This window comes from Myiozetetes cayanensis, unplaced genomic scaffold (assembly GCF_022539395.1).
Source record: "Myiozetetes cayanensis isolate MyiCay16 unplaced genomic scaffold, myiCay2020 scf18, whole genome shotgun sequence".
Classification (NCBI taxonomy): Eukaryota; Metazoa; Chordata; class Aves; order Passeriformes; family Tyrannidae; genus Myiozetetes; species Myiozetetes cayanensis.
In genome coordinates, this window is record NW_026087389.1 from 3,506,100 (window position 1) to 3,532,856 (window position 26,757).

Below are 26,757 nucleotides of genomic sequence, written 5' to 3' on the forward strand. Positions count from 1 at the left end.
TGCTTAAAGAACAAGTTTATTGACAATATCGTCACAAATAAACAATCTAAAAGAAAATTTCAGAAATCTCTAAACTTAGAAATCTTAAAATTTTCTCATTGGCAAAATATTAAAAAAAAAAAAAAGAACTGTAAGATGTCACTGTATTTTTAAACTTTCCTAATCTCATCATTTTGGTTCAGTCCTCTAATTTGATAACACACATCCAACCCTTCAGCACAATGAAAATGAGTTAAAGTACAATTTTCCTTCTTTAAGGGGATCTCGATCAATACGATTTTTTTTTTTTTTTTGCAAGCATCTCCCTGAATCCTGTCTGCTCACAACTTGATAGGTAACATCAGCAAGAAGTAACTTTATGAATATTCCAACTGAGCCAAATTAATTCTGGTATTAATCAAAACCTAAATTTCCCCCAAACGATACAAAGCAGACCATGTAGTACAAGAATCTATCAGCATGCATTTTAGAGGTCATTTCTGTACTTCAGGTACATGAACTTAAAAACCAAAGAGGGACAATTGTGATAAAAATGTACTCAGATATTTCATAACATTAATATTTATTGCTTTATATGAATACTGTATTGAAAGCCCAAGCATTCAGTTTACACACAGAAATTATACAATTATATACCGTTTCACAATGGCAGTGAGCACTCATTACAATCTACAAAAAAATCTACTTTACAGAAATTTAAAAATTCTAAATATCAAAAAGGTACAGTTGAAGAAACAGGTATAAATTTGGCAGCCAGTAATCGTGACTGGGAGGTTGCAGCTTGCATGTCTTTAAATATGGGAACTGGAAAATATTGAGTTTAAAGCAGTAGTTTGTGCTTTGAGCTGGTCTGAAAAAAAAACGTAACACTGGCTGTCAAAGTAGCATGTTCAAAAATATTTAGTTCACGTCCAAAATGTTATACAAATCATGGTGATTTCTATGCACCCCTAAACCTTGTAGCTCAGGTACATGACCAGGGTCACGTATCCATCCTTCCAATCCAGTGGTGTGATCAGACCGATGCCATCTGCAAACATTAAGAGTAATTCTGAGACTCCTCTACAATATTCACAAAAGCTCCAAGAAGCTCAAAAAAAAAGGCAAGTACCTTCTCATTTCTTCCCAGGTATTTTCTTATTTTCAAACGTTTCTTCTACAAAAGTTTAAGCTAATGTTTTAATTACGACGTTCTCAACAGAAAGCACATTTTCTCATAAATAAACGAACTCCTTTCACTCAGGCACCTCAGAAGTGTACAAAAAATGTTGTCATCGGAACAGTTCTCTTGGAATGTGTTTACTCTGGTGTTTTCAACAATGTTAGTATTTCCAGGGTTTCATATGGGCCAGATTTCATTTGTTTTGTTTTGTTTTTTCCAGAGGCAAAACAAAGTGCCTGGAGAGGTGAACTCAGTCTTTTTCCTATAGAAAAAAGTATTTGCTGTATTTATCTTTTATAGAAACAGAAAAATATACCCTTTCCCCCTTAGAACAGCGAGGGTACACACAGGTGTGCATGCGTGCATACAGATGTGTGTGTGAAATGTAACACATTCTAAACACACAACAGAAGGTTTCATAGTGTGTATTCAAATAAAAATCTGGAAACCAGCCTGAAACCCCATATTTCGCATGTCAAATGTTGAAACTGTAACCAAAATATGAAGTAACTGCTAAGAGCTGTCAGAAAAAAGACAAGACAAAAAGCTTTCTTGCTTACATACAACTAGGTGTGGTGATCTCCAAAAAAGTTGTCAAAATTATAATTACCTTCCAGTTTAAAAACTTTTATTCTAAATAAAAAAAACTATACACAAACCACTGATTTGACCGAACGAAAGTTCAGCGGTAAGCAGGACCTGAAGGAGCTGGTATTCACAGTTCTTATCATGTACAACTCTTTCAAGGTTCAATCCATGGAGAAGTTTATTTTACAACCTGCTTCTTTTTTGTAAAACTAAAGGTCCACTTTATTACATAAAATTATTTATACAGTGTAAAACCGGAGCCTTATGGAAAATACTGCATCTAAGTTTATTTAAATTAGTCTTGCTCCATAGGTTCATCTGCAGCTTCTGTGGCTTCATCACTGTTTTCCATCGGGGTCTCTGAGGAGTTTTCTGGAGTTTCACTAGCGTAGGACCCCAACTCTTCTGTTTCACTGCAGTCAGCTCCACTACTGGCAGATCCACTAATTTCACTGTCATCCGAGTGTAAATCCTTCTCTGCCCTCGACTGGTCGGACTCCTCCATCCGGCTGTTCTCCTCAGAGCTCTCTTCGGTCGCATCCGAGGATTCAGTGTCTTTGTCTTGATCTTTTCTGTCTGGACCAACGTTTCTGGGAGACATGAAGGACTCTGGAAAAAGGGGAAGCACAGTATTATTGAAGCATTTTGAAACACACCTTAATCCTGCTACTTTCCATTCCCAGCTGTGCTGAGCAACACTTCCACAACACAGCCAAGGACAGGAAAAACAGACAAACCCAGATTTCATTAGATGATGTAAAGCATGAGCCACCTTCAGGACATCCAAACTATGCTAATGTACCATAAAACAAAGACCAGTTATTTTATTTAACAGGAAGCATTGATTAATTAAGCTTCAGTGGATAAAGACACATCTAACAAGTGACTTTTTCTTGCTTCCTTCCTTTGCCTTCAGAAACAGTCTTCTGGAAATGAGGAAAACACGACTGTTTCAAGCCCACAGCCATTGTGATTTGAAGGGATATTTTACAAATGTATGAGCCACTAAAAAAAAAAAAAAAGAAAAAGAGAAATTTGGAGAATATGTAAAAACCTAAATTAGTCTCTTAACTACAGTTCTTTTTTAATTTAGGTGCTCAGAGTGAAGCAATTTTTCTAATAGGATGTGGAGAGATTGTTGCTCAGTCTCCTCAGTGAAAGAACATAACTTTCTACCTGTATTTCAGTAATTTATATCATTATTAAAGACAGTCAAACAGAGATACGACACACCCCACTGCTGGGGAAGGGATGAGAACCCCTGATGATTCCCTAAAGGAGGGATTCTTGAATTCTTGATACACCACTGCCACCCTGATTTAATTTACTGCCATTTGTACCATTTTGTAAGTTTTAAACTGAGCTGTAGGAAAAAGGGAACAGAAATAACAGAATTTCTGAATTATGCAAAACTGAAGTACAAACAGCTCATCCTTATGCACAACTGGATGCACTCAGCAATCCCACAGTACCAGTCCCCAGCAAAGAAAATCCCAACTCCTTGGAAAATGCACAAAGACAGTAAATCTGAAGTACCTTCCTCCTCTTCCTCCGTACAGTGCTGTCTGGCACAAGTAGCCTCTTTTTCTTTATCCTGAGATGTGGAGGATGCTTCTGTCTCTTCCCCCATGCCTGAAGAGACGTCACTGGAGGCAGTTTGGTTTGGTGTATCTCTGGCTTCCCCTTCCTTGTCAAACTTAAGTCTTTTTACCTCATGTCCTTCTGCTTCTGCGGGATCATCCTCAGAGTGCTTATTTTTTACTGGGCTGCTCTGAGCACCTTCTGATTCAGATGCTGGTGATTCACTGTAAGGAAGAAAAGCAGCTGTAGCTTTTACTGAAGAAAAACATTCTCTATCTTGTCAGATTTTAAAAAGTAGTACCAGCTACTTCAATATACACACTATAAGAGACAACAGTAGAACTCACTTGTGACAAAACCTCAAAGCCATCATTTCTGATTTAAGACTCCCATTTATGCATCCCTTGCCCAGTCTCTTTTAAACTATTCTTAAAATGTAAGTAAAAAAAAATCTGAGAATAATAAAAACTCGAAGCACATTCCTCCTGACCAACCTGTGTTTCTTCTCTTCTGTTTGCTGCAAGCTTGGCTCTTTATGTTCTGTGCTGTCCGGCAAACCGTTTGTTGTCATCGGAGTCGACAACGAAACCTTCGTTCGATTTACTGGTCTGGGAGTTCCAGGGCCATTTACATTAGATCTTTAAAAATAATTAAAGAGTTAACCCAGCTTTTCAATAAAGTAATGTGCTCCTATTTGGCAGAAAGCAGTTATGCCCTTGTTTAAAAGATAAACAAAACAAAACAAATAGATCGGGTGCTTTGCTGTTTTACATTGAATAAAACATTCCTTGTGTACAAGGATAAAAAATTTACATAACAAAAAAAATTCTCAACGATGAGGTTACAAAGAGATCAAACACAGAGTACACAGTGTGCATGTTCATCCCTCCTCTACCCCATTCCCCCACTATCCCATGTAACACATCATTTTTAAGGCTACCCATTTGGGATCAGAACAGGGAATAACGGATCTGAACCATCTGTTTTCAGAACTGCCTTGCCTTGATCCTGAAGGAGTTATCTCCTGGATCTAAACTTACCTGTCAGAGTACCCTGGTGAATTTCCTGGGAACATAACACCATTCATCCGATTTAAACTACTGGAATTATTTTTCCTAAGAAACAAAACAACCACAAAATGTTAGGAATAAATTACTTGCAGCTTGTTTGCACAGAGTTCCCCACCCCCAAACTGAAACAGCCCCCACTGTCAGTCCCCAAGGGGTTCTCCACTTATCCACTTCCAAATTACTGCACTTGCAGACACCATCCCTGCTGCTGACTTAGCTACTGACAACCAAATCTGACCTCTGTCTTTGAGATACAACCACTGCCAACAGGAGAAATACATCAGACACACACACACATTCTCTCTGTTACTAACACAAGCTGGAAGTTTCATGGAAAAGGAGATTATACTCACTCTGAAGATGGATATACACAGCTGACAACCATGACATTCTGTAACACACAAACAAATAAACACATCAAGAGTTCAGAAACAGAAGCTTCAGCTCTTGACAACATCCCAAAACTTAAAGACTTACAGGATTTTGGTCATATCTGTTAAAGTATCTCTGCTCCCTCTTACCAGGTCAGATCATAATTACACTAAAATTCAGTAGTTTCTGGAGTGGGTTACTGTCCTAACAAGACCAGCACATTAAGCCTCAGGCCCAGGTGTTTGTAATTTTTAACTGAAGGATCTCTGGAAAACAAAGTATTCGGAAATGCTAAAAAATCCTATGTGGAAGCACATCCTGAAAGTCTGTTCCTGACCTCTGAACAATCCCATATTCTGACATAGGTTATAAAGTACATGACATTTGTGTGCTCTTTTGAAAGCACAGTCCTCCAGAACCATGGGATTTAAATACTAAACAAAAGACACTGTGGGGAAGGGGCCTCCCTTCTCCTTCACCTCTGGATCTACTCTGAACTCAAATGTGGAAGGAAATGCCTGATCAAAAAATTCAAATTATTTCAGCTGATTTTTTTTTCTAACTAGGACTCAATATAAAAGGTGTCAATTCACCCTCCACAAACTACAGCTGGAGTACTGCACAGTGATTAGGAAACACAACAGTTGCAGCCCTGAGCTTTATTTTTATGTCTTAAGTTATTTTAGAACTGCTTCTCAATGCTGAAAGGTACAAAACAAACTCATACACTTAAGAGCAGCCATCAGGTGTACTCTGAGCCACAGTGAAACCACGAGACCTTGGGGAGCAATCGGGAAGTTATTCAGTGGGAGCTGTCACTGTGGAGCTGTGTTCTCTCCCAGAGGAGTACATACCTTTTCCACACCTCTTAGAAATTTGTCTGTTCCTGTGTAATTCCTCCTAGGATCTGTCAGCAACTCACAGAGTCGCTGAATAGTGAAGGGGATGCTGCAATGAAATAGATTTATAACAATTTAATTTTATTTTCACAAGTATGACTGTTAAGAGGCAACAACATTATTGCTTTCTGTCCCTAACTGAGAAGGTGGAACAAAAACAGTAGTGAAATTTGTTACTAATAGCAATAATAGATTTATTTTCCCTGTCTCATACACAAAGCTCTGTCTTGAGCTCAGCAGCACAAAACACAGGCAGAATCCTAAATGCATCGTCCCACAACTCAAAGAATGCAATAAAACAACAAAAAGGAAATCAGATCATCAACAGTAAAGTTTCTGACTGTATTATTCCAATACACAGAGCAGAAACAGTGATTCAAAACAAATTTGAGTCGTACACATTAGAGCTAAAAAAGTCTCAACTTGCAGTTTATTTCATGTTTTACAAAACACAGTTACAGATAAAGCATTAAATGTTGGAATCAGCACAACCATTATACTTCAGCTGTTACAAACATTCTATTTTGCCACAACTGGACAGTGTACTTATCTTTCAAGGAACAGATCAGGAAAAAATTAATAATTAAAATTTAATTTAAAAAATTAATAATTAAACTCCGAGTGCTGTATAAACCCACAGGAACCACATTCACATATTTTGGGTTTTGACAGTTGTGCACTGAATTTCAGCCCTGGCCTTTGAGACAGGCAGTGCTTTACAGACATTCACCTGAGATGTCACACACCTTCATCCCAAGCTCAGTGTCACATTTTAACAAACTTCTGACAAAAATACTTCAGTAAACCAAGAGAGAATCATGCATTTTTACAGATCAAGATGAAGCCATGAGCATTTAAAAAATTTATCTAGGAGGAATATTTGGAACAATACAATATTTAAGACCCATTTCTTGAGTGGCAATACAACAAATCCAGAGCAGCATCAATACAGACTTACATGCATGTGTGTATTTATCCCTATTCTGTCAATTTTTGTCAAAATTCACCTTTTATTATTCCCTGAGGAACTCAGTACATGGTGTTTTCAGCCTCTTTCATTAGCTAACACACTGTATCTCAGGCTTTGTTCATTAGCTAAAAAGCCACATCTTGGAGATGCCCAGATCTGCCCCCAGCTCAGCACAAACAGGTCAGCACCGCTACGATTTATCATCCCACATGACACTTCACTTGAACTAAAAGCAGGTGGTAATCACAGAGTGACTAAGTATCAACAATTTAATCATGTTTTTCAGAACTGCCTGTACATGGTGTTACTGAGGAAATTCTAATCCTCAACAAACCAGAAATAAGCAGAGGAACAAGTGTTCCTTTTAATTCAGTTTATTACACGAAGGCTCTCAAGCTTGACAATGGTTCTGTCACCATTAATTTCCTTTCCCTTGGTCTTCAGCAACTCTTGGTCAACCAGCAATCTTTGACAACCAAATTCTTCATGGAATCATAGAACCATCAAGGTTGGAAGAGACCTTTAAGATCGTCAAGTCCAACCATATTCATAACGTTGACCTTCCATGCAGTGCCTTCTTTTAGCAAAATGCTCAACTCTGAGTCACAAAGAAATTACTTTATCTGTTAACTTTTCCACATAGATACAAGAATAATTTGATCTACTGTTTCTTGTGATGGCCATTTTGGGTTTGGGTTGAGAAGTCCGTAATTAAAGAGAGTTTGCTATTTTTAAGTTCAAAATCAATTTATTCCACTGAAAAAAAATATACACTGAATTTTAAATTATTTTTCATCAGCCAGATCTATAAGACATCCTGGGGAATCACTGCCTGGCTGATTTGGATTTAGCTGTACCTCACAAACTTCAGGAATGCTGTGGTATGTTTTGGAACATCAACCCCGTTCTGTCTTACTTGGGAATAAGCAAATTCAGGAGTGTGCAGCCTGCATTTAACTCCAGAAGTAAAAGCTGCCTTTTTATTTCACTCTCAACTGTAAAAAGCTCAAACAAAAGCAAAAGCCAGTTCATTTCCCTCCAAAATTTTCCAGAGCAAACTGAACTTCGTGTTCTGAGCAGCAGATGGCAGCCGGTGTCCCATTACCACAGCCTTTGCAGGGAACTCCTTCAACATTTGTAAATGTTTTCAGTGGGCAGAACCCAAAGTTAACTTGACCTCAGGAACTCTTTTTGATGAAATTATTGCTTTAAAATACTTTAACAAAAGTGATCTTAAAATAGAAGTAATTTAAACTGGTGCAAACCTATACAAGAACAGCAATGTAGAAGTTTGTGAGCAGTATGAGAATTGATTGTAAATGCTCAGAAATCTAATTAGTTCAGCACATGAGCTGCATGAATAGTCCTGATCTGCCCACTTAAGGTAACCACTTAAAATTCTATACGAACACACTCAAAACTGCACTTCCAGCACTACAGCTCAGAATGAATTACAAACCAAAAATTCACTGCATAGACAGGATTCAGGAGGGATCTGGGAAAATTACTTATAACAGCTATATTAACTTCTAGCAAAAAAATCAAAATTTGGATTATGATCTATTTTATTGATGCTGTGAAGACTTCTCTGTCATCAGATGTCCTCATTAACTTATATTGGAACTTTCTTTTACTAACAAAGGATCAAAAAATGGCAAGTCTTAAGAAGTTTCCTACTCCAAAGCAGTTGTAAAGAACACCATGAGAATCTGGCTCTGAAAGCCTCTGCCAAGTAAGATACAGACAGGTTAAAAAGCCCATCTGTGCTTTCTTTGAAAGACACTTCACTAGAAAGACCCTGAAACAGTGGTCATTCCTTATTTGTTACTTCTTCAACTCCAAACAGAAAAGTTGTTCAAAAACTTGCTCGTTTTAACCATCTCCTTCCCTGCTCTTTTAAACCAACACCAATAAAAATATCCCAATAATAATAAAGTCACATCAAGTAGCCTCCTGCTCTGCTCTGGTACCCTGAAGTGACATCTACAACTCTAAAGAGGCTGAAGATTCCTGATCACACCATGCAGAACCTGCTGCTGTTACTTTCTGGACACATCTCCACAGGATTCAGATTCCCCAGTCATACCCTCACTGGGGAGGTCACAGGATTTACAGAATGAGCCTCTCTAAAACAGATCTGCAAGATCTTTACTTTCTCTAAGGTAGTTACTGGGGCAGTTTGCTGCCTCAGAGCCTGGAGTTTCAGTGCAAGCTGGGAGGAAGTTGAGCTCCCCTGGAGGGATGGAAAGAGCTCAGGCACAGCGTAAGCTCCAGACTCGGCCATCCAGAGGTTTGTTCGGTGCTCTTGGGAACAACAGCAGATAACAGCAGCCCATTCATCAGCTGTCCCTGGGAGAACATTACCCACTCTGTGGGCAACGGAGCATTAACAAAAAGCTGGGGGAGGAGGGAGAGAGGCAGACTGGAGCATAAAGGCTAGGTTTGTTTTTAAATTCCTGCAGTGAAGTAGCCCGGTATAAATATTGGGTGGCTGAGAACAAGCGGAATTTCACATTCTTAGAAGTCTCCTACACCAGAGCAACTGGGGTGGAGGGGGGGAAAGAGGAGACCTGACTTGTGAGATGCTTAAACTGCAAAATACAATACTAAGGATGTGTTAGTAGCAGCTCCAAAGCTGAAATTCCAGTGGAACAGGGAGGCAAGATCAGGAACGTGCCCATTTATTATCACGCTGAGAAAGACTTGCAGCATTTTTCTTAACAAGCATCGAGTCTCACAAACAGGATGACTCAGCTTATGGCAAGTATTTAATCCAGTTTAGAAACAACAAAAATACTATGCAAGGCATTAAAAAAGACACACCAAATAAGACCAAAAAAATCAGTAGCTTTATTTGAAAGGAAATAAAAACTTCCAAAATGATGAACGCAGCAAGGGGCACAGATACACTTTAATCTAGGACACTGTCAGCAAGAGATGAACACCCCAAGGCCCTCGTTAGTAAGTACCACCCAGCTATAAATTGGAATCTGCAGTACAATTCCAACAATTCCAACCCAGGTACACTTTTGCCTCCTGGTCACACCCTGTTTATCACAGCAGGAGTTCTTCAAAAGCCACCAAACTGCCACAAAACTATTGAGAACTCAACACCAGCAGACTTCTTTCTATTATGTATTTCAAAATATACTGAAAGAATCTGACTTTATCTATTTAACCTCTTAAATGCATGAAGTAATACGGTGTTTCTTTGAACTGCACTGTTTAAAAACTAACTGCACATTGAAAAAAACCCAAGTGAATGATGTCACAGGAGGTCATCATTTTCAAAGACAGAATAATAAAGTTCTGGAACTACTGTAATGTATCCAAAGTGCATATTTGCTCCTGCTCAGCTATATCAGGAAGCAAAATGAACGATCACAGACAGACAATATAAACTAATACATTAAAAAGTGGGGGGAAAAGTCTGTTATCCTGATTTTAGAAAACAAAGGATACATACCCATTAAATCCAGTGACAATTTTCAGGATTCTTTCTTTCATCTCTTCAAAGGGAATATATTCCACATTTGGATTGGGAGGCCCTCTTGGTTCAGGAGCTGAGGTTCTGAAATCATCCATGACTTTCTCCAGTTTGAAAATAAAATAGCCTTTAAACTGAGACCACTGAACCCTGCATAAAACACAAGGATTAAGACATTAAGACATATGCAAGTCAGTTCTAAACCCAAAGAAAAACAGTGTAAGTTTATGTTTGCATTACAACATTCACCCTGGCATGCCAGTCCTAAGACAAACGAGGCAGGTAATGCACTATTATTTTCCTTCCTGAATTGAAAGCACGACAACTATTTAAACAATGACAGCAGAACAATGTAACACGAGTCAACTGCCACTAACAGCAGGGTAAGACATTTCCTTGAAGCCCCAATATCCACTGACAAGGTGGGACAGTGCTTCCTCCTACACCCCCTGCCTCACTCCACAGACACAGGTGACATTTGGGGCCTCCTCGGGCTTGTTCATGTCTGAGCAGCACAGGGAGCGACTGGAAAGCAACTGATTTAGTTCACTATCGATTTTATTCTATTATTGTTGATGCAGGAGCTTTCACAGGATGGGGATGCTAATAGAGAAAAGGTAGTAACATAGTAACAGAGAATAACAAGCCAACAATAAAGAGAGGAGAAAATTATCTTTGACATTGATCTGTAACATAAGAAAATTTGGTAGGAATGGACTCAAATCAAACAGGCATAAAATGTGAGCCCCTGGACAGCCCTTCAGCTCCTGCTCAAAGAAATATTAAACTAGATATAAAACAATTTAGCCAAAGGCTGTATTTCTAGGGGCTGCCTTTGGTAGTCTAACCATTTTCAGAGCTACAAAACACCTGACCTTCTGGGGGCTGACCACTAAGCACCTCACTGGAGGTGCTTTATGACTGAAGGACTTAGTGAATAGTAAGAAAAATTAATAAATAAATAAACACCAAGGTCCCAAACGGGAATGGACTGGGTAGGTTAAACACCACCCCTGACTCTCACTGGATTATGTCTCCAATCAGCCCTCTACACCCACAGCTGAATGCTATCATGGTCCAATATACATATTTGGGCATTACTACCACAAATGCTAAATTAAAAAAGCTGCCCAACTCTGCAGTGCTACTGCCATGAAACCAAAGTGTTTGTAACAAGTCACAGATTTAATACACAAACACATCACAAACCACAGTAAATAACCCCATGACAGAGGGGGATTACTCCCCACAGAGCATCCCAAGAGCTTTTATTTGCCTCATGAAAGGGGATTATTCTAAACCTTCTTTGACAACCCCATTTAGATATATTTCCACACTTCAAAAACTGAGCTGTTCTTTGTTTTCATTGTTACTTATTTCTTGCTAAATAGTAACACTTATCTTTTCACAGACTATTAACCCATCAGTGTTGTGTTGCTGAAATAAATCAACAACAAAGTTAAAAATGTCCATCTACTTCCCAAAAGCAGCACCCACAGCTCCTTTACAATGCTGAAACTACAAAAAACAAAGAATGTAACATTTTGCCCCTACACAGAAGTCTAGAAAACTATCCCTTGGATTTTAAACTCAAGTATTTTTTATTAGCATTTCTTCTATTATAAAAAGGCTAAGAACTTGTATCTGCAACACACTGAACTACTGACACAAAAAGCATCTCTTGGCCTGTATTCCCAAACATTTCCTAATGGTCTGCAGTGGGACAGTCCCAGCGAGATCTCAGATGCAACTGCAGCTGTAAACTGCTTCCAAGCCACTGAGTGTCTCGTGTTTCCCCTGCCCTTGGTGTTGTTAAAATAATGGACCCACTTCTGACCAAAAATATCAAATAGTTTCTGCAGGGACAGTAAGATTTTCTCAGTTCCCATTCACTTCGTGGAAGTGATCAAAAGTGTCACAAGAGCAAAGTCGCCTTTCCTGTTCCACCAGTCCAGGAAAATGACAAGGAGAAATTGGATCAGCTCAACTCCACAAACTCACTTGTATCCCATTAATAGAGAAAACCAACTCGTTCATAAACCATGGGTAGAACTGTTGGCCAATACAGCACATAAAATTAAGATTAAAGCCAGCATATCCTCCTGGTTATCAATGCAATCTATATCTACATCTGTAGAAATGTGAAGTTATCCCAATACACTGAAAGGCTGGTTGCTTAGGAAGCCAGACAACAAAAGAGACAAACAAGTGCCAAGTATCTGTTTTCAGGAAAAGAAAAAGCTTCCATAGGTATCACAAGCTCCCAGAGAACAACTTCAGCTTTAAGATAAAAAAATCTCTATTTTGGCTGCTTTGTTACAAAATGTGAGACCCCAAAACTAATAAAAGTTTGGTCAATACCTTCTGTAGTTAAATCAAGAGCCAAACAGAAGCAAAAAAAACCCTCTTCTACACAGCTTTATGTACAACCTCCTTAAGTTTTATACACTGGAAAATAACTGACAAACATTTTAAGTTCTGTAAAAGAAACAAATTGAAGAAATGCCATGGAGAAAATACTATTTGTGCTGTCTTCTGAGCAAGCTTGTTTGTAAATACTTGCCCTTCCCACTCAGCATTGTAACATAATCAGCCTTTTCTTCCAAACCATGCTCTTCCTGTCCACTACAGCAGCTTGGGAATTTGTACCAGCAACTTTGAGCTTTTACAGCCACTCAAAGAGAAAAGTTCCTGAGAGCACAGTATGATCTGTAAAAATACCTTCAGAAACAAAACTCCTACGTTCCAGATTTAACACCTACTAATAATGTGCTTTAAAGTATGAAAATATATTTAACCCCATGCTATTGCACCCCAGTGCAGACCCTGACCTGGCAAATCGAGTAAAAATTCAGAATATAATAGAGAAACATGGATGGAAGAGACTTCAGTGTTTGAAGACACTCAGTTGTGCTCCACAGCAATCAAACAGGAAAGCAGACAGCACCTGACCAACCAGCCAATTGTGTAAGAAACATAAGCAAGTTCTGAGATGATTTACATGTAATTAGAGAGGCAGCATGACAAAAGGCTAGAAAAGGGTGGGGAAGACATGAGACATGAAATGAGTAAGCACAGATTAAATGAAATGACAGGCCATGAAAAAAATCACAAACAAATAATTGTTTTTTTAAAAAGTTGCCCACACAACCACACAAACCCCCAGGATGGGAGCAAAATTACTGGGTGAAGACAAGAAAGTGAAGCCCTGTGACAAAAGTCACAAAGGAGTGTAAGGGAATTTTACAGTCAGAACAATTCTATATCTATTCTCAATCTGTTACCTATTCTCAATATCACTGAGTCACTGAAAGTTGATGAAGCAGCAAAAATATCTCCACTGCACAAGGGAGAATAATAAAAAGACAACAACAAAAAGAGATACTAACTTAGACAAGGGGCACAACCCAACACTGCCAAGGCAGAAACACAGAAGAACACAATCCTAAATAACTTTGTTCTCTAATAAAAGCAAACTATTTCACATCTGTACTTGAACTACATGATTTGCTGTTGAAACTGATCCATCTAGAGATGAATCAAAGTTTGCCAAGCAACACCAATCAAGTTTAGAAAGCCACCAATTCTACCTGATGAACAGCATCTTCAACAAGGGACAAGGGTCACCTCGGAAAGCAGGTCAAGCAATCTGATGCAATGCTTTGATTTAAAAGAATTACCAGCACAACGCTGCCTGCAAGGAATGATTGTGTCTGTACTAACACAATTTGCATAGAATTCATCCTTCCAAACATGCATATCAAAACAAAATTGCATTTTACAGGGAAGTAATCTCATCATATCACTCCCAGAGTGCAAAAACACATTCCCCCATTCCCTTATCTCCTGCTCATTCAAAATGTTTGTAGTGGTGGGACTGACGGAGTAGCTTCTTCCCCTACCAGTGGTTCCTGGGGAGGAGGAGGAGCCTCTGCCAAAATCTGCACTATTTCTGTATGTCAGACATTAACTGATATTTCCTTCTGACCACTGGACAAGTTTTTATATTGGATTCTTTTGCTGCTTTAGGAGATGAGATTTCAACAAGAAGAGCAAAAAGCCTGAAACGTTTAACAAAGTTGTTTGGGTAAGACCTGACAAACATGAAAACTCCTGCTATTTTTAAGGGAAAACTACCCATGTTGGACAAGCAGCACAGTTCTCTCGTGTATTTAGTGCTCCACTGGAAGGCTTTGCTACAACACAGGGCTTGGACATGAAGGGGAGGTTGGACTACAAGTGCAGGAGACAACCAGACTGAGTTATCCATCTCCCTTTTTAGCAACTGCAATAAAACATCAGGCATAGCCCTAAGATAGCACATATGGGTAACTTACACACTTCAGACAAACTCTACTGATTTTAAGGTGCAAACTCCAGTAAGACCCATGGAAGTAAAGCAGGACAAAACCTAAAATTAACTGATGAACAGGAGGAAGAATTCAGAGTGCCTGAAACAAGGCTACCTCCTGAAATGAAAGTACTGCAATTATTTCATAAATCTTTCTGGAATTCCTTCACAGATTACAGGTTTAATTAATAAAAACGTTATATTGAAGAGATGTTAAGCTTCTAGAGACCCAGCTATGTACTTAAAACATGAAGAGTCCCAGGAGTCCTGGTGGAATGTCTGTCTTCAGATTTCACAGTGTTTAAGTTCATGACAAAATTACTTGATTTAAATTTTAAGAGGATGCCATCTGTTTTGGAGAGATGCTACATACCACACAGAACATAAAATGAAAACAAGGGGATCTACTATTGATTCTGCTCATTGAACAGGCCATAAAAAGCATCAGAACTTAGTACAAGGGAGTATTTCCCCTCTCTACTCTTCTGCTATTGGCTCTCTGAGAGCAGAAATTTAAAAAAAACCCACAAATTAGTATATTTAGGATGTAAATTTCTGTTCAGCTGAACTGATTTTAAGGCAATGTCCTCAGAATACAGAAGGAAAGAAGCAGAGGACAATCCCTGAGGGATTCAAGTAACATGTAACAAGAGATATGAGTCACTTGTATTACCTTTGCCCCCCCAATTACTGTTCACTTAAGATTAAACTCCCACAGAGACCTGCTAGGAGGAAACAGGTGTTTTAAAGTGAAATAACTTGCCAACTTTAATAACTGTTTCTTCTCTTTTGTGCCTTGTTCTAGAGCTCACAGAAGATGAAGACATACTCCAAGACACAGTAATTTCCCCAGGCTGTCAAAAGCAAAATTAAAGTTTCATCCCAAACAAGTTAATTCCTTTTCTATTCTGGTCTATCAATGGGGTCTCCAGAATCATTTGGAAAGTGAAAAGGCAGAGAAAATGAAGAGCACTCAGCAATCACACATCCAATTCAAACCCCTGGCAAGGCAGCAAACTTTGCAGCACGTTCTTCCACAGCCTCAGTGCAAGATGTATCCAAGCAGGAACATTGTGGAATATGCCACTTCCCAGATAAAGACCCATCTCTGCCACCAGGGAGCACAGGACTTATCCCAGGCAGGAGAGGCCCCGGCGTGGTTCCCTTCCCCCAGGCTGTGAAAGAGCAGCACAGGGAGGGAGCGCCGGGAGCCCGCCCAGGACAGCCTGTCCTGCTCCCTGGCAGCGGCACAGCACGGAACACACATCCAAGGGATCCTCTCCAGCAGCCAGAGCGGCTGGAGCTGCACAGGGAACTGAGGGATTGCAGGCCTGGGGGAGAAAGAAGACGGAGGACACTCGTCTCTTCCCTCCACCTTTTGTATGCCATTGTTCTGTATCAGTCCTTCCCTTCCTAGCACAGCCTGACTGCAGATCTATACACTGGGTACAACCAAGGATACCTGGAATACACAGCTACACAGAAAGGGTGCACAAGCTAAAAAACTTGTTAAGGACTGCCTGTAAAACACAATTCCCAGAGTTTCCACACGAACAGATAAAAAACCCCAAAGCTGTTGCCATTTGATATTTTAGTTTTTGTTCAGGAATTACTATGTCATTATTTATGATATAAGCAGGAGTGCTTAAAGGTAGAGAAATGGCTTTCAATCTTTTCAGAAAACACCTCTGAAAATTTCTGGGATGAGAAGCACTGAACTCCCAGTAACGGGGAGTTGAGCCATGCTGAGGCTACGCAGGGATCTCATCCCAGTGCAGAGCAGGAGGTGCTGCCACATCACGTCCTAACCTAACCTTGTCCTTGGTCTGCACCAAAAGGGGTAAGCCAGCTCTGCTGCTCCCACACATCCCTGTGATCCCTGTGATCCCACACACAGGGTGGTGAAGTAGAGCGCTAATCTAACCACAAAATTAATGCTGCAGATAAGGTAGGATAAGATGTGTGATGTGACTGGTAGGGAGCCGAGTCATTTCTTTAAGCAGCTGCACTCACGTACCAGGCAGAGGAACACACTCACTTAATTCCACTCTTGCTTCAAATCCTCTCTGAATTTTAAACTTATTTTTCTACATCCAGTGCTTTATTTTAATAGCCTCATGATTTTGCACCCTGTTGCTATTTTCACCATCCACACAGTGCAGATGAACATGGGAAATTCCAAACAATGACAACAGATTTACACAGTAAAATCCCCCGTGCACCAATACAAGCTGGTTTCTCACATGCTTCTGGCAAGCAGACAAACCCCTCAACCTAACATTAGAGCCAGAAGCAAGTGCTAGAACCTTTATGGATGTTTCTGAATGAGCAATCTATTTCAAAACTTGAGGTGCTCCAGCACAGTGAATTCACTGAACACTGTGCCTTGCTGTAAAAAGCGAGTTCCTGTTAGGAAAACACTGGCAAACACTCTTCCTGGGGGAGTGTCCTGTTCCCTTGCACCTGATAACTCATGGAAAATTAAAACGCTCTCACGTTTTATCTTCAGTAGGATTTGACCTCATGTTACCTTTCACTTTAATTAAAAATATATTGAAGGGCTCCAAAGAGGAAAAACTGGTATTTCCCACAAGCACAGAAGGTGTTTTTCCATTTTCACTCACTGATTGTTGTCAGCCTAAATTAAGTCTTTGCTCTCCTTGAGGAGCCACAGAAACTGTCAGGCATTAGAACTTCATCTACTTCAGTAGTGAGTGTTCATCTCTCCATTGCCTGTAAATTACTGCTGCTCCTGCCAGGAACAACAAAGATTAGGCCTTAGTTATGGAAACACGCAGCTGAAGAACACGTTAAAGGACTATCTGTAATCATCAAGGGACTAATTCTGATCTCTGCTGATAAATATTCAGCTGACTCCAACAGAACACAGCTGTCCCACGGAACAGAAAAGGTTTTCCCTCCAAAATTTTCTAGAAAGTACATTTCTTAATACAGTTGTCTAAAATTAAACTCAAGTACCTTTCATTTCTTTTACTTTCAAGGCAGAAACTGACCACAGAACAAAAAATTACAAGATTACAACATTCTTCATTCAGAATTAGCTTCCACAGAGCAGAGCAGGAAACAACGCACACAAAGAAACTGAAAGCCAAAAGTAAAAGTAGATGGTGTTTTCATTCACTTTCCCTCTTCCACTTCAAAATTTACCTGAAGTCACCTTTAGTTGGTAAGAATAAACTGGTTATTCACTGAACTATTCCACCTACATGCTTCTGCAGTGTACCAATATATAAACTTTTTCCTTACTGATTTTTTACTCTCTATGTAATTTTACTTATGCACATACTCAAATAAAATTTATTATAAATTTCAAGTCTTATTGAAAGTAGAATGGTCATCCCAGATATTGACTTTCCTATAAAGTGCACACCAACTACAAAGGTCTCCAAGTCTTACAAACACAGACTTCTGGATAACCATCACATAAATATCAGCCAAGTCTCCCTAGCTGAGCACTACTTACTACACTTATTTATAATTTAGTTACCTTTTTTTTTTCTATTATGCAGTAAAATCTCTGGCTCAGGCAAGCACACTAAACTTATGCCACAATATGTGCAGACCCAGTGCCTTCCTGCTGACACATATTTTACAGGACACCTTACCCCAAAGTTTATTTCTCTAGTCCACATAATATTTTACCAATATTCTGTGTAATTATTACATTTATCCTTGTAAAAATATTTGTTAGTACCCTTTGTACTAGATTTTCTGGAGTTTTGTGCACTTCTTAATGTGATTGACAACTTTCTAGACAATATTTCCTGTGTAAATGAACTGTAAAACACAACTGTTCAGAACTCTCAGACATCACTTTGTGTACAGCAACTGTTTTCCCAGCCCACATCTGCCTCATTTCTGTAGAAATTTCAGAGTGCTGTGATTTCAGTGACCACACTCTTGAAATTCCATTTTGAATCTTTAAACTTCAGTTCAAGGCCATTCGAATTAACCTTACAATTGCAAACGATCTCACTTAAGTGGCTGGCACAAAAAGCCCACGGGGGAGGAAGGAATCTGACTTCTCTCCCAAGTTACAACCACAAAAGCCCGAAGAACATTTATATCCCTCTGCTCTCCCAAAGGAACTGCAGCTGCATTTGAACACTCACCACAGATCATCAATAGCAGATAGGCACTGTCTGTATCAAAATGCCTCCCCAAAACCACTGACAGAGTTCAGATCTGCCTTTAACATGACTGAACGTTCTGTTGAACTTTAGACAGCCGTACTGACTTCCTCTAACAATCCTGGGGATTGTTCTCAGCTTTTGTTTATTTCCATTTCAGATCAAATTTGACAGAACAGTTCACCGAGTTTCAAGAGTGATGCTGTGCACTGTGTAGTGGAAATTCTGCAGGAATTCCACACCACAGTTCAGAGTGATCTGGTTCAACAGATATTGCACAGAAAAATAACCCACCAGGCAAAAGTGTGATATCATTCCATAGCACTCTGGAGTTGATGCAGATAGAATACAAGAATATTAAAGAGATGACACTTCCTCAATAAACCTGTATACCAGGAGTAATAATTGCATATATGAGCACATCAGCTCTTCCATAAGTAAACTAAATTCCACATATCTACCAATACAGGACAGTGTTGCTTGAGGGATCACCAGTTTGTGCAGAATAATCAAATACACACAAGAAGTGCTGTAACTCCTCTGGTAAGTGTAACTATCACCGTTAAATGACCTGGTTACCTCAGAGGAGCAGCAGACCACACTGAGATCATATGGTCAGATCTTCACTACATCAAGGAATAAAGCTGGGAAACCAGATTAGGAAAGTGCACCCTGTGCAGCTACTTCTGGATCTAGACTTGCACTGTACCCCTACACCTGCCAGCTTAGGCACTGTCCTGCAGAAACCACAGCCCTCACAGCAGCACCACTGCCAGCAGGTAAAGGGCAATTCTGTTAATGATTCCTTCCAAAACCAGAAACAAAAGTCACCCAAAATGGCTTCTACACACAGACACACGCTGAGCTTGGGCTGACGAGGTGTACCCACCTCACTAAACTCACACACAGGCAGCAGGTGTTTGTGCATCATCACTTACCGCTTCCAAACCAAGCCTCACAGCCGTAGCCATCCTGGAAATCTTGTAATTGTCTTCAAGCAGTTTTACTTCTAAAACTGATCAGCAGAAACATGTTCAACTGTATTTAAACTGCTACAGCATAAACAGTGGGGTGGTTTTCTGTGCACAGTGAACATGAACTGGCTGAAAAAATATTACCAGGTAGTGTGCTTACACAAACAACTGTGTATAGCAACAGGGAAGGGGATGTGCTTACAGACTGAAGTCTGAATGCACAAACAGCTACATTTGTGGGTAAAACAGCCCAATTACCCTGACAAGCTACTGCTGTGATCAGTTTGCCTTCTGTCTTTCCTTACATGTGTACTCTACAGAGAGACTAAAGTTTATTAGGATCAGTTCATCACACAGATTTTATAATGGCAGTTAAAGGCTGACCTTTACACCATAAACCCCACTCCCAACAGATATGAAGTGGCAGCACTTAAAATAAAACACTACAACAGTGTGTTTCCCAAAGGAGTAAGTGATTTCATCAGTATCACAACTGGTTCCTCTGAAGTACTACTGCTACCCATTTGATACATATACAGATCTGGTTTTATAAGATAGGTAAAGGAACAAGGAGTTAAACGAGCTTTGACAAAGATACATCACCGGGCTCTGCAGCCCAAATCCCTCTCCTTTGCAGGCATCAGTGGATTATGAGACACAAAACAGTGTCAGTGGAATGGGAATTAGTGGGGAATAATTCCAGACACTTAGTGAAATGGAGTTAGTGAGGAATAATAGTGGGGAACAATGCAAGGAAGTTTACTCATATCTCTTGCTTCACTAAGAACATGGTAATGGAAGAGGCTTATACTAAAAAAGGCACTCAGACTTCTTCCAGAAAAATATTATCCAGCTTATTATGGCAGAAACTTGAGAATTATTTTATTTCATTGTTTAAAAAAATAATAAGGAATTATGTTCTCCAGATAGGTACTAAGATCTCCAGATAATTATTTGTCTCCAAATCAGAAAAAATACTGGCATACACATGTTGAGCAAGAAAATCACCAGTTAAATAAAATCAGAGAACATACTTTAGAGAGGAAAGTAGTCAAATTTAAGCATGTGAAACGTGCTGAAGGATATATGGCTAAAAATCTATACATCTGTAACACGAGAAAGGATATTTATATAAGAGTTCAGAGTACATGGTTAAAACACTTAAGCTGAGAATGCAAACTTATTCTTGTAGAAGTTCATGGTTACTGTATTTTCACTCAGATCTCTCCCACAGCTGACAAACTATTTTACTCCTGCAACAACCTAATATAAAAGTTAAACTGATTCAAAAAGCATTAAAAATGCAGTAAGAAAAGAGTTCACTGCTACACAAGGTACACGAATCAGAAAAGGGTTAAAAGTATTTTTTTGCCATTATCTTTGGTAGAACTACAGTTATGTAACTTACATTTACAGTTATGTAATTTACCAAAGGCAAATTGTCCCTGATCCACCTGACCGACCGACGGGGAGGGAAGATGAGCACACGCTGTAAATTCAGCTCGAGCCAGACACACAGCACAGTGTGCCATGGCAGGGCTGGGCAGCTGCAGGCCCAGGGGAGCATCAGCCCCACACTGCAGCCACTTCCAGACAGATGATGGTGCCCAGAGCCAGGGCGGGGGCACAGGGGAAGCTGAGCACCCGTCAGCCCATGCTGTGACCACACCCAGCAGAACCCCAGACCCCTCTGCCCGGCACTGCCAAGTCAACAGGTGTGTCTGACTGGGCTCACACAGTACCACACAGGGAGCCAAACTGAGGCCATGGAATTGCCATCACTGGAGATTTCCAGAAATGCTGCACAAAGCCCTAAGCACTTTGAACCAGCTGCCCCTGAGCACAGGGTCTGCCTGGATCACCTCCAGAAGCCCCTTCCAACTATTCTGTGCTGACAGGATCGACATCCCTGTTTGCTCCACAATCACATGTATTAAACTCGACCCAAGAAACTGCAGAAAAACACTTCAGTTGGTTCTCAAGGAAGCAAGCAAAGAGACAACTTCCTTCTGTCTTCAGGCTCAGATGAGGTTCAAATTAACATTTCAGGTCTTCCAGGGAAACTCTGAGGAAAGAATGTCACTGCATGAAGACATAAAACCAGGATGCATTTTAATGGCTGTTTATGCTGCATTCAAGGCAAGAACTGGTGTAGCTGCATCACATCCTGCCCAGGCCAGGATCTCTACTTAAGCCTGAAAGTATTTTACAGTTACTCACTTCTGCCTATATACTGTATTTCTCCACATTTTGGTACTTCACTAATAATTTCTGGACTCCTTCACTCTCACTAAGCATCTGTATTATACTTTCCACTACAGTTAGCCATTATAGGTTTCCTGCCCCAGGGCAGGAGTGGGGGAAATGCAGAGAAAACAGACATAAAATTGTTGATTGCTTTTGTTTTCTAAGTTTTATTTTCCACTTTAGAAAATCCTAATTTTCCTTTCCAGTCCAACAAATTGGATTTTCTTGGTGAAGGACCTAAATAAATAGTTTAAAAACATTTTTGCTATTGAAGGGGCAGAGTGATTCAAAAAACCAAGAAAATTTCCTAAGAGGTAAGAGAAAATATATTTTAAATACAGGACAACATCACAATTGATAAATCAATTTCTTATCTATTTTAAGAATTCTTTAGAAACAATAAAAAAAACTTCACTGCTGCATTTCACTTCTAGCACTGCAGTGCTGTGACTTCCATCCTCTCTCTTAAAACCATTTCTACTTCAGAAAAAAATAGATATGCAAAGCACAAAAACATATCCTGTTTTTAAAGGTCTTTCAGATAAAGTATTAACACTAACAAATATCCTCTCTCTTCACTTTCCTCAGTTTTGTAAGTCACACTGATCTGTTACAGACAAGAGACAAGGAGGTTACAACAATCTTCTCTGACCATACTTGATCTCACTAAGGAAATTCCATGCAGTATCTCAATAAGAAGTCAGGTCAATTAAGGAGTATGTCACTCCTCTGGAAAAAAAAAAAGTCCTAAGACTCAAGACAAGTTTAGAAAAGGTTGAACCATAAACTTTATACTTCACCTAAGGCTAAGTTTCACCATAGCAACTATTGAGAAAGAAAAATATTTTGAAGCAGCCAAGCAATCAGATTTTTGCTTCTGTCACCTCCAATATAGGAAGTTTAGACTGGCTTTTGTAAATGTAGGCTATAATCTCACAAGCAATTAAGTGAATGGTTAACTCTGCACAGGAGGAAAGCTCCAACTTCAAAAAGATGAAGTTCATGCACACGATTGTACCATCAGGGTTTTACTGCCCAGCATTGATAACACAACTAATCTCACACTGATAATACAACCAAAATTAGCAGTGTTTTTATTCCACACCTTCCTTGGAAATGAAAAGGCCTTTAATGACAATAAAGACACATTCTAGGAGCCTTATCAGAGCTGCTGTGGCTTTAATATCTCTCTCCCTTTGTTCCTCCCCTTCACCACCTCTTCAGCTGTGCTGGAGTCTGACACCCCAGTTACCAGGGACAGACCAGGCTGGATCCAGGAGCTGAATCTTGTCAAACAGAGTCCCAACAGGGAGCACTTTCCTGCTCCAGGTTCCCAGGCAGCTGAACCAGAGCGAGTGAAACAGTAACACCCAGGCTGCCCCAGCCCAGGTTGCTGCCAAGAGAAATCCCAGGAAGATCAGAGCCTCACCTAAACCTGCACCTACCTGTTCCCAACTCCCTCAGATGAATAAGCACTTTGGAGCAAGTGGGGGCAGGGAGTACCACGCGACCTTGCGTGAGCCTGTGCTTCCCATCTGTTGAACAAGCTTCATGTGTCACCACCGTGCTTTGAGGAGAACCTTAAGAGTCATTTTAATTGGCTTTATTAGTATCTCTTCAAACTAAGTTTACTAATTGCTGACAAGAGCTGCTGCAACTGCATCCAGAAGAGGTATGGAGGGTGAGAAGATTTAACCCAGGATGTAGACTGCTGTATATCCTCTAAAAATCAGCATTCATCACGAAGTTAAAAAGCTGGCAGAACCCCCATGAACACTGTGTAACTCTCCTATAAATAATAACTCAAAGTAAAACTACTTCATATTTCACGTGTCCTGATTTGCCTCTGTCCTCACTTCCATGGTACTCTTTGGTTGTTACTTCAGGAACAGGCTGTGACTAAGATCCATTGTTTTTCAATAATCAACTCTGCAAACCATTGGTGCAATTACCTCTGACTGAACCATCCCCCTTTTTTTTGTAAGCTACTCTGAACTTTGTAAAAATCCTAAAAGTGTCACTGCAAACTCTTATTTTATCTTCTCATTCCAAAGTATCTATTTATTACTGGTTTAGATTTCTATTAAACAAAGATAGTTTTGCATAAGAGGAAATAAAGAATATCTAGCTCATTTTAAATTTATATGTATTTGGTAGGTTTGTATATTCAAGAACACTTTTACAGTGGTCAAGCTGTACTAGCTTAATAATATGTTAAGTTCTTAAAATGCATATTACCAATTTTTACATGAATGATTCCCATGAGATTTCAGTTTTTACTCATTTTTTCCTGATATTTCTATACATAACATGGCAGTGAAAACACAAGCATGTTTGATGAAGAAATACAGACTTCGGTAGATAATGGGAAGCAAATTTAACATTATAGAACATTATTTCCATGTCTGCCTCCAGATTACATTAGATACCTCTGATGTTCATATCCAACACTTTTTAAAAAACAATTTAATTCAACTGAAAGGTTCAATAATACTGAAAAGAGCTAAAGACCTCAAAAAAAGCCCAAGGAAAATCTGGAAACAGGGTCTGTATAGTTTCAGGTGACAGATTCCAGTTCAGGTTTAAGTTTGTAAAAACAAAATAAAAATAATTAAAAAATAAATGTAGATTTCCTAAGTGAAAATAAAATTCATTCTCCAAATTTCAGACAGGAAATAATTTTCCACAAGAACTCACCCCTAATAAAATCACTTTTTAAAATTACTTTGGAATATATGTAACAGTGGCAGAAACAATAAAAACAACCTGAAGAAATATCTCAGGATATTTTAAGGATATCTTAGTATGGGCTCACTGTGGAGTGTTTTTTCTGTGTAATAAGAACTACACCAAAATATTAAGCATTAGAGCTGTGTATGTCTGCTGAGCCTGAGCCTTTTATTCAAAGAGCAAAGTACATTTCAGAACTTGTTTTTCTTTCCAAACCATTAATCCAAGCAGTACTTGCAAGCTACCAAAAAAAAAAAAAAAAAAAAAAAAAAAGGAAAGAAAACCACCAAAACCTACAAACCTCTCCCAAGTTGGAGAAACCCAAACAAAGCCCCTGTGGTCACTGCTTGCTCACAAAACACTCGTAAAAGCTCATCCCTCCTGCTGGAGCCGTGGCCTGGCACTAGGCCTCAAAAACAAGGAGACAGCCCGGGAGCCAGAAAGTGAGCAAAGCTGCAGCAACGCAGCCGGGGAAGCCTTTCCCCTTCCTGCCAAATAGTGAGCCCCAAGGAAGTCACCCAGCTCCAGCGCTCACCCCCGAGCAGGAGCGCGGCTCCTTCCCGCTGCCTCCCGCACCTCCGCACGCCAGGGAACAAAGTCCGGGAGAAGGGAAACTCCCGTGCGAGCCCAGCAGCGAGGGGGATTCAGGCGAGCTCACACACGGCTCCGCCCGGCTCTCCCCTCCTCACCAAGAGCAGGCACAATCACAGCACGGTTACAGAGCCCACAGAGAAATGCTCTGAGCCACCGGTATCTTTCTGTAAATAATACAATTAGATACTGCGAACGCAGTTATTACAACAGTTTACAACAGAAACTGCAACAGGGTAAACCTGCCGTTTACAAAACACGAATCTCACGTAAAAAGAAGAGAAAGCAACAGGTTTTTACTGTGCTGAGCAGGATCAGTAAGACCTGACAGATACCCTTGAGCAAAGCCTATAAAAGAAGTCTCCCCCCGTTTAGTTAAAACTACCAGCAAACAAAACTAATCAGCCCAAAATTATGGGTACTAAGGAAAGCTTGTTTAGCTCCCTGAAGCAACCCACAGGCAAAAAGAGAATCCTGGTAGAATCTCACTGACTTAAAGTGCAGAATTGTTAATAAGCCACAACTGAGGACCACCAAAACAGTCACACTTACATCGTCTCTCCAGTCTTAGCCACATGACAAAGAAACTGATCCAGTATTGGACACACTTCCTTCTTCCCTCTCTTCTCAAAATCTGTTGGCATGAGAACGACACAAAAGGAATGGTAAAAGAAGACGGGACAGAACAACAATTCACAATAGTTTGCTATTTGCTTTAGCTATCAGTACAGCTCCCACACAAACACTGTCGCACTCTCACAACGCTCCGGCTGTTCCCAAGAGCTCCACCAGCTTTCCCAGCCCTGTAAAACACTTAATATTTTTCCAGTGGAGAAACCGCACGCACCGGAGTATCAGAAGTTGATTTGCAACTTCTTTTGAGCAGCTACAGCAAAGAAAGAGGCCGATTTCCTCAGGCTGAGCCCAGCACAGGGTGGGCTGGGGAGGGAGAAGGGGACAGGTCCAGGCAGGGCCGGGATGCGGGGAAGGGGCCGGGAAAAGGGGGGAAGGGGCCTGGATGCGGGGGAAAAAGGCAGGAACACAGGGGAAGGGGGCGGGATGCGGGGAGAAAGGGCAGGACCGCGGGGGAAGGGGCCGGGACGCGGGGGAAGGGGCGGGCAGGCCGGGCAGCCCCGGGCCCGCAGCCGAGGGTCCCTGACGCCCCACACTCAGCCCTGAGGGTCGCCGGGCAGCGGCACCGGGGGCTCTGCCCTCCCCTTCCCCACAGCGACCCCCGCGCTCTCCCCGCTCCGTGGGACCCCTCGCGGCGAGCAGCCCCTCCCCACAGCGCGGGGACCCCGTCGGGGGTCGGGAGGGGGGCACCCACCGCCCTCAGCGCGGGGCGCTCCCCCCCACAAGCTCTGAGGAACCCCCCCCCGTCTCCCCCTGAGCGCGGGGACACCGCTCCCCGACACCCCGCCGCCCAGCCCCCGCCCGCCACCTTTCAGCGCCTCCTGCAGCCTCTCGACGTCCATGGTCGGCCCGGGCGGTCCCCCCGCGGCTCCCCCGCCCCAGCCCCGCAGACCGGGCCGCGCTCGCAGCCGGACCCCGCGCTCAGCGACGCTCCAACATGGCGCCCGCGCC

General features: G+C 40.8%; 1 protein-coding gene across 1 annotated transcript; it reads right to left on the reverse strand.

Annotated features, from left to right (window-relative positions):
- PPP4R2 (protein phosphatase 4 regulatory subunit 2) lies at nt 1-26,757 on the reverse strand. The gene is made up of 9 exons (XM_050312927.1): nt 26,615-26,757; nt 25,726-25,807; nt 10,109-10,279; nt 5,628-5,721; nt 4,755-4,792; nt 4,372-4,446; nt 3,826-3,969; nt 3,287-3,555; nt 1-2,359 (listed from the first exon to the last, which is right to left on the reverse strand). Exons 1-9 carry the CDS (start codon nt 26,646-26,648, stop codon nt 2,046-2,048), a joined length of 1,221 nt encoding a protein of 406 aa, XP_050168884.1. The 5' UTR covers nt 26,649-26,757; the 3' UTR covers nt 1-2,045.